The sequence below is a fragment of the Gavia stellata genome, chromosome 10, assembly GCF_030936135.1.
Source record: "Gavia stellata isolate bGavSte3 chromosome 10, bGavSte3.hap2, whole genome shotgun sequence".
Lineage (NCBI taxonomy): Eukaryota > Metazoa > Chordata > Aves > Gaviiformes > Gaviidae > Gavia > Gavia stellata.
In genome coordinates this window covers 32,312,239-32,325,155 of record NC_082603.1, presented here as the reverse complement: position 1 = coordinate 32,325,155, position 12,917 = coordinate 32,312,239, and the positions used below count along the sequence as shown (strand labels likewise).

General features: G+C 39.6%; 1 protein-coding gene across 4 annotated transcripts in view; it reads right to left on the bottom strand.

Moving 5' to 3' along the window:
• The window catches only part of FGGY (FGGY carbohydrate kinase domain containing), a 136,357-nt gene that overhangs the window by 70,833 nt on the left and 52,607 nt on the right, over positions 1-12,917 (bottom strand). For all 4 annotated transcript variants that reach the window (XM_059821796.1, XM_059821793.1, XM_059821794.1 and 1 more), the window contains 2 exons: positions 6,767-6,895; positions 585-688 (listed from right to left, as the gene is read on the bottom strand). In XM_059821796.1, the coding sequence (XP_059677779.1) occupies positions 585-688; positions 6,767-6,895 (233 nt within the window). The remainder of the gene's footprint in view (positions 1-584; positions 689-6,766; positions 6,896-12,917) is intronic.

Sequence of the window (12,917 nt, the reverse complement as noted above, 5' to 3'; positions counted from 1 at the left end):
TTAAAAAGGTATAAATTTCAAAAGCAGACACTAAATTTTAATCTCAATTTCAGAAAAAGCTTTTGTATTAATTCACTGAGAAAAATTAGCAAAGTGAAAATTGCTTATTGGGGTTTTTCTTTCTTTTTAGTCATGATACGTATCATAATTCTATACATCATGGCAACTTTCAGAGTTAGAAGGATTTATATTGATTAAGTGAAGAGGTGGGGGAGAAGGGCTTGTGACTGAAGACATGCACTCCTTCTCCAAAGACACTATTCTGCAACACATTAGTGACAGGCTTGTCACAGATAACTCAAGCTCAGAGTCTTTGGCTCAGATTTCAGGCTGCTCTTTAAGCCACTCTAGCATCGTGGTTTTTACTTTCCATGTGATTTTTCAGTATTGATTTCTACTACTATTGAAGTTCTCGCTTAATAGCAAATGCATAGTTATATATAATTAATATCCAAAGGTAAAGATAGAGTTACCAGAAAAAATTCAAGGAAAAGGAAAAGGGTGAGAAGGACAAAGGTTATTTTCCCCTTCAAAAACATTAGTTAGTATATTCTGTACATATTAGGACTACGCATACAACCTACCCCCATGTGGCACGAAGATGTTCCACAGATCATAGCAACTCGGGATGTAATTGGCTGGTTCTCACATGGCAGGTTATGTCCTTTCACATCTGCTCCAATTACTCCTATTAAAATAAAATGAAAATTCTATTTTAAAGAAGAGCAAGCCAACCCTCACAAAACAGAGCCTTTTCTGCGCACAAATAATTGCTGAGCATCTCACACCACTGCCACAAAGCAAAAAAAGTCTACTTAGTCAATAAAGTTATTTTATCAAATCAGATTAAAATGTATTTTTATTCCAGATACATGAGGACACAAGATTATTTCTTCTATTTTCATGTTTATCATCATAATTTTTAAATGTTAATTTGACTATAACCTGACCTTTATTCTCTTAGGTAGTACACTAACATGCAGAATGAAAGACTGCCCTGTTGTGAAAGGCACTATGGTAGACTGAAGATATGTTTATTTGTTCACAGTTTATCATGCATATACTGCATGATGTGTTTTGTCAGGGGATGAGTTGGAGAAAGGGGTAACTTGGCAGGAGACTGGAAGGCTGCCAGTTTTGTTGTCTTGACTGCTGCGGCTGTTCTGTCTATGTCAGACAGAACCATCTAAAAGAAGATTACTCTTTCCCTAGACAAAACCATCTAAAAGAAGATTACTCCTTCCCTAAGAGGAACTGTGCTTGGCTCTGAGGAGCTTCTGCTTGCAGGACAAGACAGGATGGAGGACAAACTCAGCAAGCACCCAGCCCGCAGCAGAAACATACACTATGAGAAGCCAGAGAGGAGCCAGGAGCTTGCTTACCGAATGGGGCAGACCTACAGCCAAGCTTCGGCATGCATCACATCACGCTCAATTCACTTAAGTGAAGGCTAAAGTAGAAATCTTGCCTTCTCCTCCTCCTCTCCTAGGCTGCATTCTTGCATCACGTTGTGCTGCACCCAGCAAAACGCAGCAGCCCAACAAGTAATACTCTTTTGTTTGTCTTTTTTTTTCTTGAGCATTACTTTTCAACTGGCAAACTGGTCACCAGACTGCACTGCATCTGCAATGTGCAGTCTGGTGACCAGTTTGCCAATCCTGCTACAAAAAAATATCTTTCTCCTCAATGTAGAATGAACATGAAAGCATTTGCTGGACGTTGTGAAAGACACCAAGTGCTACTGCTGGTTAGTATGCTACATTTCATTAACACCTTCTTGTTTAGTTCACCACTGCAAGATTCTGTTATTAAATCGGTCTGTTGGGGGTTGTCTTATTGTGGTTGCCATGGTTATTATGGTATTATCATTGTTGGAAGTTACTTAAATAATCCAAAAATTAAGGTCTAAAACTGTAGTCTTTAAAAATCATAGAACAGAATCATAGAATTATAGAATTGTTTAGGTTGGAAAAGAGCTTTAAGATCATCAAGTCCAACCATTAACCTAACCGTGCTAAGTCCACCACTAAACCATGTCCCTCAGCGCCTCATCCACACGGCTTGTAAATACCTCCAGGGATGGGGACTCCACCACCTCCCTGGGCAGCCTGTTCCAGTGCTTCACCACTCTCTCAGGAAAGACATTTCTCCTAATATCCAGCCTGAACCTCCCCTGGCGCAACTTGAGACCATCTCCTCTTGTCCTGTCGCTTGTCACTTGGGAGAAGAGACCAACACCCACCTCTCTGCAACCCCCTTTTAGGGAGTTGTAGAGAGCGATGAGGTCTCCCCTCAGCCTCCTCTTCTCCAGACTGAACAACCCCAGTTCCCTCAGCCGCTCCTCATCAGACTTGTGCTCCAGACCCCTCACCAGCTCCGTCGCCCTTCTCTGGACATGCTCCAGCACCTCAATGTCCTTCTTGGAGTGAGGGGCCCAACACTGAACACAGCATTCGAGGTGCGGCCTCACCAGCGCCGAGTACAGGGGCACGATCCCCTCCCTACTCCTGCTGGCCACACCATTTCTGATACAGGCCAGGATGCCGTTGGCCTTCTTGGCCACCTGGGCACACTGCCGGCTCATATTCAGCCGGCTGTCAGCCAACACCCCCAGGTCCTTTTCTGTGGGGGAGCTTTCCAGCCACTCATCCCCAAGTCTGTAGCGTTGCCTGGGGTTGTTGTGACCCAAGTGCAGGACCCGGCACTTGGCCTTGTTGAACCTCATACAATTGGCCTCGGCCCATCAATGCAGCCTGTCCAGATCCCTCTGCAGAGCCTTCCTGCCCTCCAGCAGATCAACACTCCCACCCAACTTGGTGTCATCTGCAAACTTACTGAGGGTTCAGTTCATCCCCTCATCCAGATCATCGATAAATATATTAAACAAGACTGGCACCAGTACTGAGTCCTGGGGGACGGCATTCGTGACCGGCTGCCAACTGGATTTAACTCCATTCACCACAACCCTTTGGGCCCGGCCATCCAGCCAGTTTTTTACCCAGCGAAGAGTATCTGAAATCTGTCCTTATGTCCCTTTATCCTAGCTGGCTTGTAACTATGTAGTAGCATAGCTGTCATACACAGAGTTTATTTGTAAGGAACAAAAGAAAGCTAAAAGTATGGCTTCTACCTCTTATGCTTTATTCTTTACTGCTCAAACACAGACATGCATGAGTTCATATTAAGAATTTTGGATAGGGTTGTCTAAAAGGCAATTTCCTGTGCCAGGCAACATTGTAATAGAATTTCTTAAAGGAGTTAAAAATATTGTTCACACTTCAGTGGGAACAAATCTATTAAACAGAATTGTCAGCAAATGTTGCATATGTATTTTCGTAAACAATATTAAATTGAAGAGCATCATGTTTAGATATTTTTAATCACTAAGAAAATATGCATTCTGCAAAATATGCATTCTGGGCCCTTTTGAAATCAGTGGGATTTTGTCAGTGGCTTTACTAGTGTTTAGAGTTGCTAGAGTCTTCCTAGTGATTAGTTGAAGTCAGACAGCAAATAAGTCTGGAACATTCTCATAATAATGAAAGCTTAGATATTTTCTTCACTAAAAATGATTTAAATGCTTTTATAAGTCACTTTCCCCTTTACCTTAGCTGGAATTTTTCATACTCTGAGGCAGACTCAAAATCTTTTGAAGATTCTCAAGAAAGAATGAGAACAAGAAGTCTGCATACCACACAAACTGTAGGAGATATTTTAGAAAAGCAGGCAATGCTTAGCATGCGTACTTCTGGATCTCTTCCACAGTGACAAAGCATTTTAGACATTGTACAATAAATTATCTACTTTTGCTGAAACAATGCTGATGTCTTTTTAAAAGGTGCAATGTAAACATTATTTTTATGAGGCCAGTCCCAAAAGACTGGCCTCCCACACTCACATTTTTATCTGTAGGCTCTTTTAAATTGGTACAGCAGGTCAAAATGTAAGACATAACTACTTGGCTTTTAGATTTTTACTTTTCCGTAATAGGTATCAGATGGACTGATCCAGGAGTCATAGATGACCTCCACAGACATATATTACATAATTCTTTATCTTTACCTTATTTTACTCAAAACTTTGAAGCCTTTATAAACTTCAGGAATCTGTCCAGCAAAAACACGCTTTATATCCAGCCAAAAGCAGATCTGAACAGTGCATCAAAAGTTATTAACACTGAAAACAAGATGTCCATCACGTCATTTTGGTTTAGCCTGCAGGATACGAAAGAGCTCTTTTCGTTACTCTGCTGTTACAGACTGTTTTTAAAACAACCAGCAGAATGTGTTCAAGAATAGGAATAATGAATGACACCCACTGGATGTTGTTGTCCCACAAACTAATCTAATGCTTACTAATATACAAGTCATACCCTTCAAACAAATTGTAAACCTCAATATCTCAATACAGATCACAGCAGGGTAAGCACTAAAACACACATCAGTACCTTTTCAAAACAGAAGTTTTACATCGACTGCAAGAGTTATTTATTTCCAATATTTTCACATTTTAATTCAGTTTCAAATATATCTTCTCTATTTTCTTTCCTTCTGTGCCCCTTCTATCATTATTAAAAGATTACTATGCTTTAGTGCACTGCCATCCTTAATATCTTTTAATCAGAACACAGTTTCACTTCCTAGTTCTATTATCTGTGTTCTCCTTTTGCTTTTCTGTTTTTCCTTCAGGATTTTCAGCTCTCTATTCTACACACTGTAGGTTAAACTAGACTTGAAAAAGATTAAGGTTCTTGTTATTAACAGCTATGGATGAAGGAGAGCTATTCAGTATTTGAGATGTAGCCACACTATTCATTCTCTTTACATACAGTTGCGCTCTCCAGCTCTCTTTTGCTATCCAAATTTTTTTCCTTTTTACTGCCTTTTCTACTAGTTTCCCTACCTGTTTATGACCCTTCCCAGATTGAAGAAGGATGAGTTCAGTCTTAAATCTTCCTCTTTTCCCGGACTTTACTCAGTTAGCGTGTTATTAGCACGCAGGTTGTCCCATTGCATTACTGACTCTTCCCTCTGTAATGCGTCTCTCCCTCTCTAACAACTATCTATACATTTCTTTTCTCCTTGCAACGATTTCAGTAGTCTGATGGTGTTTGTGGTGCCATCTGGGAAAACATATTCTGATAAACAGGACTAGCATAAGCAGACTGTCTCTATCCACTGAAGTCTTACTCTGTTGGATGCCAGCAGCTGTATATCTCTAGTGTTAGAGTTTCTTTACAGAAGACTACAACAAATGAACAGCTCTCTATTCTTCTTTAAATTCAATTCATTGATTTCAGCACATGAAATTTATTGGGCAAACTTTTTGTGCTCTGAATCCGGTACTCGCATAATGATGCCAACTAAACGAGGACCCTCCACTGTTATTTTCATGTGCTCTGTGACAATCCATTTTTTCAGCAAGTTCATTATTTCAGGCCAGCTTATTACTACATCCTTTTCAAGAACACAAAACTGCTACGGCACAGTTTTAAACACATTTTTATGCAATTAGGATACTAATTGACACAAACAGATTTTTAAGTAAGTCATAAAAGTAGGAACACAACACATCTACAACTGTGACACTAAAACCCAGTCTTCCTTTTTGCAGCTGGATCTCTACCTAATCCTTCTGAGGTAATAAGAAAAGCAATCTATAGGATTACTTAACCTCATCAGAAACAGTTATCAGAAGCAAAGTAAATGGATCTAAATATTTAAAAAGTTCCAGGCCACAATTTCTAGAACAAATGAGATTTAAAACACCACAAAATATTTGAAACAAAACTGCTACTTTAGCAGCTAATCACATTTCATTTACATCTAGAGAAAAAAACTCTGATGAGCAATAGATTTCCATTGAACAGTACTGTTTCAATAACACTGAAACTTTCTGAGGTAAGACTTTTTTCTAAACTATCAAACTAAAACCCCTCAATTTCCTGCTGAAAAAGTTACACCGAATCACTTTGTTATTGACTGTATTTAGATAAGGCCAACAGCAGGGTCAGAAAATGAAGCCACTGAGCCTCACCAAATATATTTCAAGACAGTTGAAATGGGACATATCAGAATATTGTGCTGGAAAAGAAAAAAAATCTAAGCATCAGGCCTCCCACTCCAGTTATGTATAAAAAGTTCTAAGTCACAGAAGAGGAATGCTCTGCAGTGACCAGTTCCCCCTCTACTTTTGTTTGCTGGTTTAGATACACAATATTTACATATTCTAATCCCCTAGCCCAAAAGCAGCGTTTTCGGTATATATCCCACATTGTGCTAGCATAAATGATTGTGAAAAAGTCTCTGTTGCATTATTTAAACAAAGCATGAATCGCTTCTAAAACTAAGAAGGAAGACTAACTATGAACAAGCCTCAGACATGAGACCTCTCCCTTAGAATGTTAATTTTTTATTTTTCTTGCCTATCCCCAAAGTTTTGAGCAACAAAAGATGCAAACTCTCAGCACGTTGGCATGCCAACACAATGGTGTTTCAGTTCAGGAATTCAAAGTGGAACTAGCAGAAGTTAATAAACAGTTTGGAAATCCAGCTGAAAAGAAATTAACAGTGACAGCCCTTTTCTATAAACAGATACTCAATATTAGCAGTTATTTTGAGGGGTTTTTTTATTTCAGTTATGCTATTTCATGATAATAGCATCAGAGCAAGTTGCTGCATACAAAATAGGCTGCAAGAAAAATGGCTTTCTAAAATTAATTCAATACATTCCTGTTCCCAAGAACAGTAAAGATATGACTGAGTACCTAGGCCTCCAGCATGTGCATCAATGAGAGATGCTCCTACTGCAATCCCTTCCGGGAGACCGAGATCTTTTGCAGCTTCTGGCGTTAGACCTTTTCCAACAGACTCTCCAGGAGACAAGACGTGGTTTCCTGGGCAGACACAAGAAAAACCAAACACCTGTCAATTTACTAAACAAAAAACCAAATGTGTATGTTATTACAAGAACTCCCTTCCTCTCCCTCAAGTTAGTGTGGTATATTTAAAACAAAAAGATGCATCAAAGAACTCTATCTGATTAAGAAGTAACTTTCATTATCTGTCTGTATATTAAATACAACCGCGCTAGATCAGGCTGTCCCGTAGCAATTTAAAAGTTCAAAAGTATTCAGTGTCCTATCTAGCCACAGAGAACGATTTCACCACAAGCAATTAAATTCTGCTTGGCATCTTTCCAAGAGATATGAAATACTTCTGCAGAAATCCCAAGTTCTTGCGGTAGTTAGTGACTAGGCTGCCTGTAGCCGTTCTCTGTGCATGTGAACAAGATTCAGCTCAGGCCATGCTCACAACTGAAAACTGCACCCGACGCACAAGGCAAGGGCCAATTTTTTTCCCATTTCCATCCTCTCCAGCAGTTTCTACTAGGAATAAGGTGGCTATAGTAACTGAAACACTGAAAAAGAAACTGGCTTAAGCAGCAAATTCCTCCTATTGCAGCTGTATTTCCTCACAGTCCAGTTTTGAGCCTTCACTGGCCTTATGAAGTATGAAGAACACTATGGTCACCCCAGCACAAGCAATGCAACCCTTCTTTCTCAGTCCTGTTACCAGGGAGCCCGGCGGCAGGTCTTGTCTGCACTGATCTCCGCTACCATAATGCACATTTAGTTTTGTCTAGTGAAAAGAGATTGTTTCAATAATTAAATCATGGTGATTGAGATTGCTCAGCGCTTAGAAGAACAAATCTAGATTCACTGAACTTTCCGAATTTAAGGACACCCCCCCCTGCCCGACAGCCTCCTCTCTGGCTGCTGAGTATAACCACAGGCAAAGCAATGAGACTGACAGCTCCTGGAACTGCACACACTTCCCTATTTATCTAAAGATTTGGTGGGGGAGAGGCAGTGAAAGGCACAGTGGGAGCTCCCCTGCCAATACCATGGCTTTTAGGATGTATCTGTAGCGTTTACTAAATTCAACAAATCTTCTGGGCAGAGTTGACAAAACTCCTTTTTAAAATAAAACAAGCCTATTTTCACAGTCACTTCTACTGAGAATGTTACACCTAAAGCACATTCTGATGTGTAGAAAGGAAGTAAAACATCCTCCACAACAGAGATTAATTAAGAGGAATAGCATATCGTAAAACATCAGGAATACACTAATGCTCATGAGCATAATCTTCTAGAAATACAGTTATACTACCTTACTGTTAGATGAAAAGAAGGTTATGATATTAAATTCATGGGTGGAAAACAGGTCTTCAATTTTCTATATCACTTAGATCTTTAGCTTTGCTGTAAATCATGTTGGTACTTCACTTTAAGGAAGGTGCCCACTTCCTGACGGATGCAGTGTATGGAGCACTCTGTGATTAGAGAGCACACACAACTTCTCCGTGTTTTCTCCAGGAGTTTCTATTCTATTGACAGCCACACCGCTGCCTCTGAAATGCTAGGCTGAATCCCATACTGGAAATTTAAAACAAGTATGTAGAGCCAAAACTTTTGCCCTCGAGTGGGTTTAATTAGGGGCAGTAACCAGAACTCACTATTTCCATCACAACCAGTAGCTTATACAGAACAAAGTAATGATATTAAACTACCTCCTCACAGGAAAAACACAGATCTACGTTTTATTAATTCTTAGTGTAAAGTCAAAACATTATGCTAGCTTTTTCAAGAGGTGTATCTCTTGCATTTTTCCCCCCAATAAGCTGGAGCACAGGATGTTTCTCTTTAAGAGAATTTTTGTATTACCTTTCTATTTTTTTAAGACGTCAGAGAGTAATACCAGTAAAACAAAGTTGTCTGCTTCTCCTGACATTCAAAGACCCTGCAGGTGGAAGGAAGTTCAAGAGAGTTCATGCAGCTAAAACCACATCTTTTTCTTCAGAATCAGCCACCTGACCCGAAAGCATACAAATATCTTGTATATACAGCAGGAGATGAAATTAGTCTGAAATAAAACATCTTTCCAGGCACTCAATTTCATGGTTGGCTTGTTTATATCAGGCATACTGGTCAAACATTTTAGTGTGTAATTATTATGTGGTTAAACTCCATTTTAGAGATCAGGGCTACTATTAGACAAAATCTTTTCCTACCAGCTTCTCAATTACTGTATTTCTAGTTAATGAGCACTAAGGGAGCAATTTCAGAGATAAAGATAATCCTTTCTTCTACGGCAGGAGTAGAAAATGACCCTATAGATTCCTTTGGTACTAGTTATATATCAGAATGACGAGCAGCATTGCTATCCCCCGTGGGCATAAAGTGTGTGAGAACACGCAGGGATGGGTTTCTTGTGATTTGAAGATGCAGCATAAAAATCTTGTATTTAAAAAAAACACAGTAATTAACAGTAGAGTATGCCCCGTCTGTTTTAGGAGCGAAGGTGAACAGTTACTCCTTGACTGAAAGCACTTCCCGACGATCTGGGAAGCAACAGCAGTCAGAAGTCACCCATGACAGGGATTGCGAAGGGGAGTCTCCTAGGTGACCCAACGGTCAGGGAGAGCAGAAAAGAGGTGCCAGCAAGCACGTACAGTAAGGAGAGGATACTGACTCTGCCCCTTTACTTCATCGTCCCAGCTTTAGAAATCAATGAAAGCTCTGCTACACCCATACGATATGTTCACGAGGAGCTTTGTAAAAGGGAGGAAGCCATCTCTGCATGGGCACTCTTTCCGTCATCATGGAAGTTGCCTCCCCACCCACACAAGTGTGAGTAAGTAGGTGTGGAACGGGCAGAGCCTTGACTGAACCACAGGGGTAGAGATCTGGAAAGGGAATTATAATTCTCAAGGTTTACTCTTCTCTGAAAAACTGGAAAACTCAGCGAAACATCAGTATGCTTAGAATCTGTAGGTATAAAGCTATTAAATGATAAACTAAAAAACACAAAAAGCAACCAAAGAGGAGCCGCAATTAAAAAGTAAAGCATTTGAAATGGCTTGTACTCCAGAACTAGACTGGGAGAGAGTGAACAGATTCTTACTTGAGCAAAACGCAGTGGCTTTAGAAGTCAAGGGACAGCTACTATAAAAATAAAGGTATTCTACAGCTACCCACCAGCAATTCAACGGCAGGTGCTGCCCCCCTTAAATCCTACCCGTCAAGGGAAAGAAGCTGTCAGGGAGGGAGGAAGGGAAATGAGAGCCGCCTGCATACAGAGGTGGGCAGGGAGAGTATTACAGAAGGCTGCACAAAAGAGGCAGTGAAAGGACCGAGTCTTCTCAAGGCTCCTGCCAAAGTAAATGTATCGAGTCTTTTGTTTACAGTAGTCTCCTGTGCAAGTCATTTACCTTTGCTATAATGACTTCCAAAATTAGACCTAAGCAAACAAACCCATAATGGCTGAAGCTGGAGAACTTTCTGTTTCACATTCATACAGCTGTTTCACTAATGCAGTGCCTTAATCCACAACCTTTTCATTTCATACGAGACAGACTATTTCTAGCTATTTTTTCCCCTATAAAGCAGCGAGTTTACAAAAGGAAAAAGCTGTCTGAATCTCTTCCTCCTCTTTCATCCTTCTTCGAAGACTAATGTTAAAATTTGCTATGCTCAGGTTTTGTTTAAAGAATGCATGTGGTACCAAGGACCCTCTACCTTTTTACGCAGTTACCACAGCAACCAGCTATTTACCAGACGCAACACACAAGGCAGAGAATACATCTTCAGTCAACTTTAGTAATCAAAATTCACTGTACTGGCTTACTAATATGTAACAGAACTAGGTACTTCAGGACTTCGACCTTTTTAAAAAACCAAAAGCAGAGCGCAGCAGGGGGCCCAGCTGACTCAACTATGACATACTCCCTGAGAACAGCTTCTCATCTATCATGCAGGACGTGGCCGCATTTCATATGCGCTTCTATCTGGCTGTACAAGTGCATAAAAGTACAAAAGGAAGAAAATCAAAAGGAGATGTCCCTTCTCTTCACTAACTTGACACAAGCAAACTTGAATTTGGATATATCAATCCCTTGTTGAAATCCCAGCAACCTCAGAAAGAAACCTAACCAAAGGGTACATCCTGTCTCCATTTTATAGCCTCGCCCAAACTGGACAACCTAAGTGCTTTTTAATTTAAAAGACAATACACAAAACAGATATCCTGTTAAATAAGCAATATATAAGTAACATGCATTGAAGAAGTTATCTAGTTAAACAAAATGGTGCTAAATAAGCATCAAAGGGAACAGGACCTTAGTAAAAAGATCTCGTAATAAGCAACATAAGGGATTTTCCCCCTCGATGCTTTGTTCGTTACAAAGCTTGTAGGCAATCTCCAATTTTTGCGTTTTATAATAATCCACAGAATGCCAAAAGTCTGGGATATGCAAGGAATCTGAATAAATAATATTTTAACTCTTCTGATACAACGTCCCAACCCTACCTCACATACAACACGTTACCAAATACCCCTCTCAGTTACATAAAATACTCACATTTAACCGAGGTATGTATGGCTGATTGTTCTACAATTTTTAACCCAGCTGATGAGCAAAAACAGCGCTAAGATCAGAAGGAAGCATGATAACAATGTGAACTATAAAACGATAATATTAATTTTTTCTTAGGACTGAATACATGATGGTTAAAGGATGTTAGTCAGATTTGGGGCTTTTTTAACGTGGAAATACCCTCCGTAAAATCTCCTAGTTGGCAGTTAAAAACTTCAGAATTTTCATTCAGGAAAACCAAAACAAATTGCGATATTATAGGCCAGCTTATTTAAAAGTGAGAAAAACAGCTGGTTAAACAAAATCACTTTGGCTTTCTTCAGTTCAAAATTCATCTCTGCCTATGCGAGCTGCCACAGTAGCTTGAGGCAAATCTAATTTGTGTCCTTTCCATCTCACTCTCCCATACAGCTTATGCCTTTGGCTGAACTACATCTCAACTACCCAACATGTAATTACTTAAGGCAGACATATTAGGTTGCTAAATACTGGCAAAAGCAAGCAATCTATGTGCAGGCAGATCTTGATTCATTAAGCTGAAAAGTAAATTGGTCTGCAGACCATAGGTGCCTCCTTCAACAAAACCTACTGCCTTCTTGTCCAAATGAGAGCGCGCTACTTCATGTATAAATAATAAGGTTTCCTGGTTAAAGGTCAAAAGAAAAAGAAAAAAAGCATTCTGCATCATTGGATCATTAGGCATGTATGTTGACGGACGTGACTGAGTTTTCACTACTAGATTTCAGTGAAACAGTGCAGAGTGAATATTTCTTGTAATGCATGGTTCACTACTCACTATGCTGATGTGCATGTGGGTATACAATACATATATTTGGACGTCTTACCAAGTAACTAGATGCAATGTATTTGCATCCAAACTTAGCTACCTGATCTCACATTTTTGTGTGCAAACAATAATTTCAATAGGCTGATAATTTAGATTTCTGGCACTTTACAGTACAATATTCCTAATAGTCTCTCTAAATACAAAGATCATCAATGTAGGTGACGTGACTATTGCTATACTTTCAGAATTTTACATAATCAGACTTTGGTTTGGTACAGTACATCACTAAGATTGTACAGGCAATTTAGCTCGTATTCATTATGGATTATTACTTAACAGAATGTTGTTTATTACTGGATGTTTTTTAATAATTCACATGATAGCAACTCCTCTTTGAAGACATAATTACCCCTTTTTCAAAACCGAAAGACTTGACAGACCAAAAATAATCTGATCAGTTACTGAAAGGACGCTTTTGAATCTTCCAGCTAAGCTTCTGATACCTGCACAATCTTATTCCCCACCACATTCACACAGTATCCAGTTCTAATACCCATACTGAGAAGCTACTGATGCATTATAAAGGGTTCAGAAATGAGTCAGGAAAGCAATTACAAGGATTGAGAAGTATGACAGTTCACCTAAGAGTTTTGGTGAAAAACCTCAAGCAGCTCAGTGTTTTCCTTTAACGTAG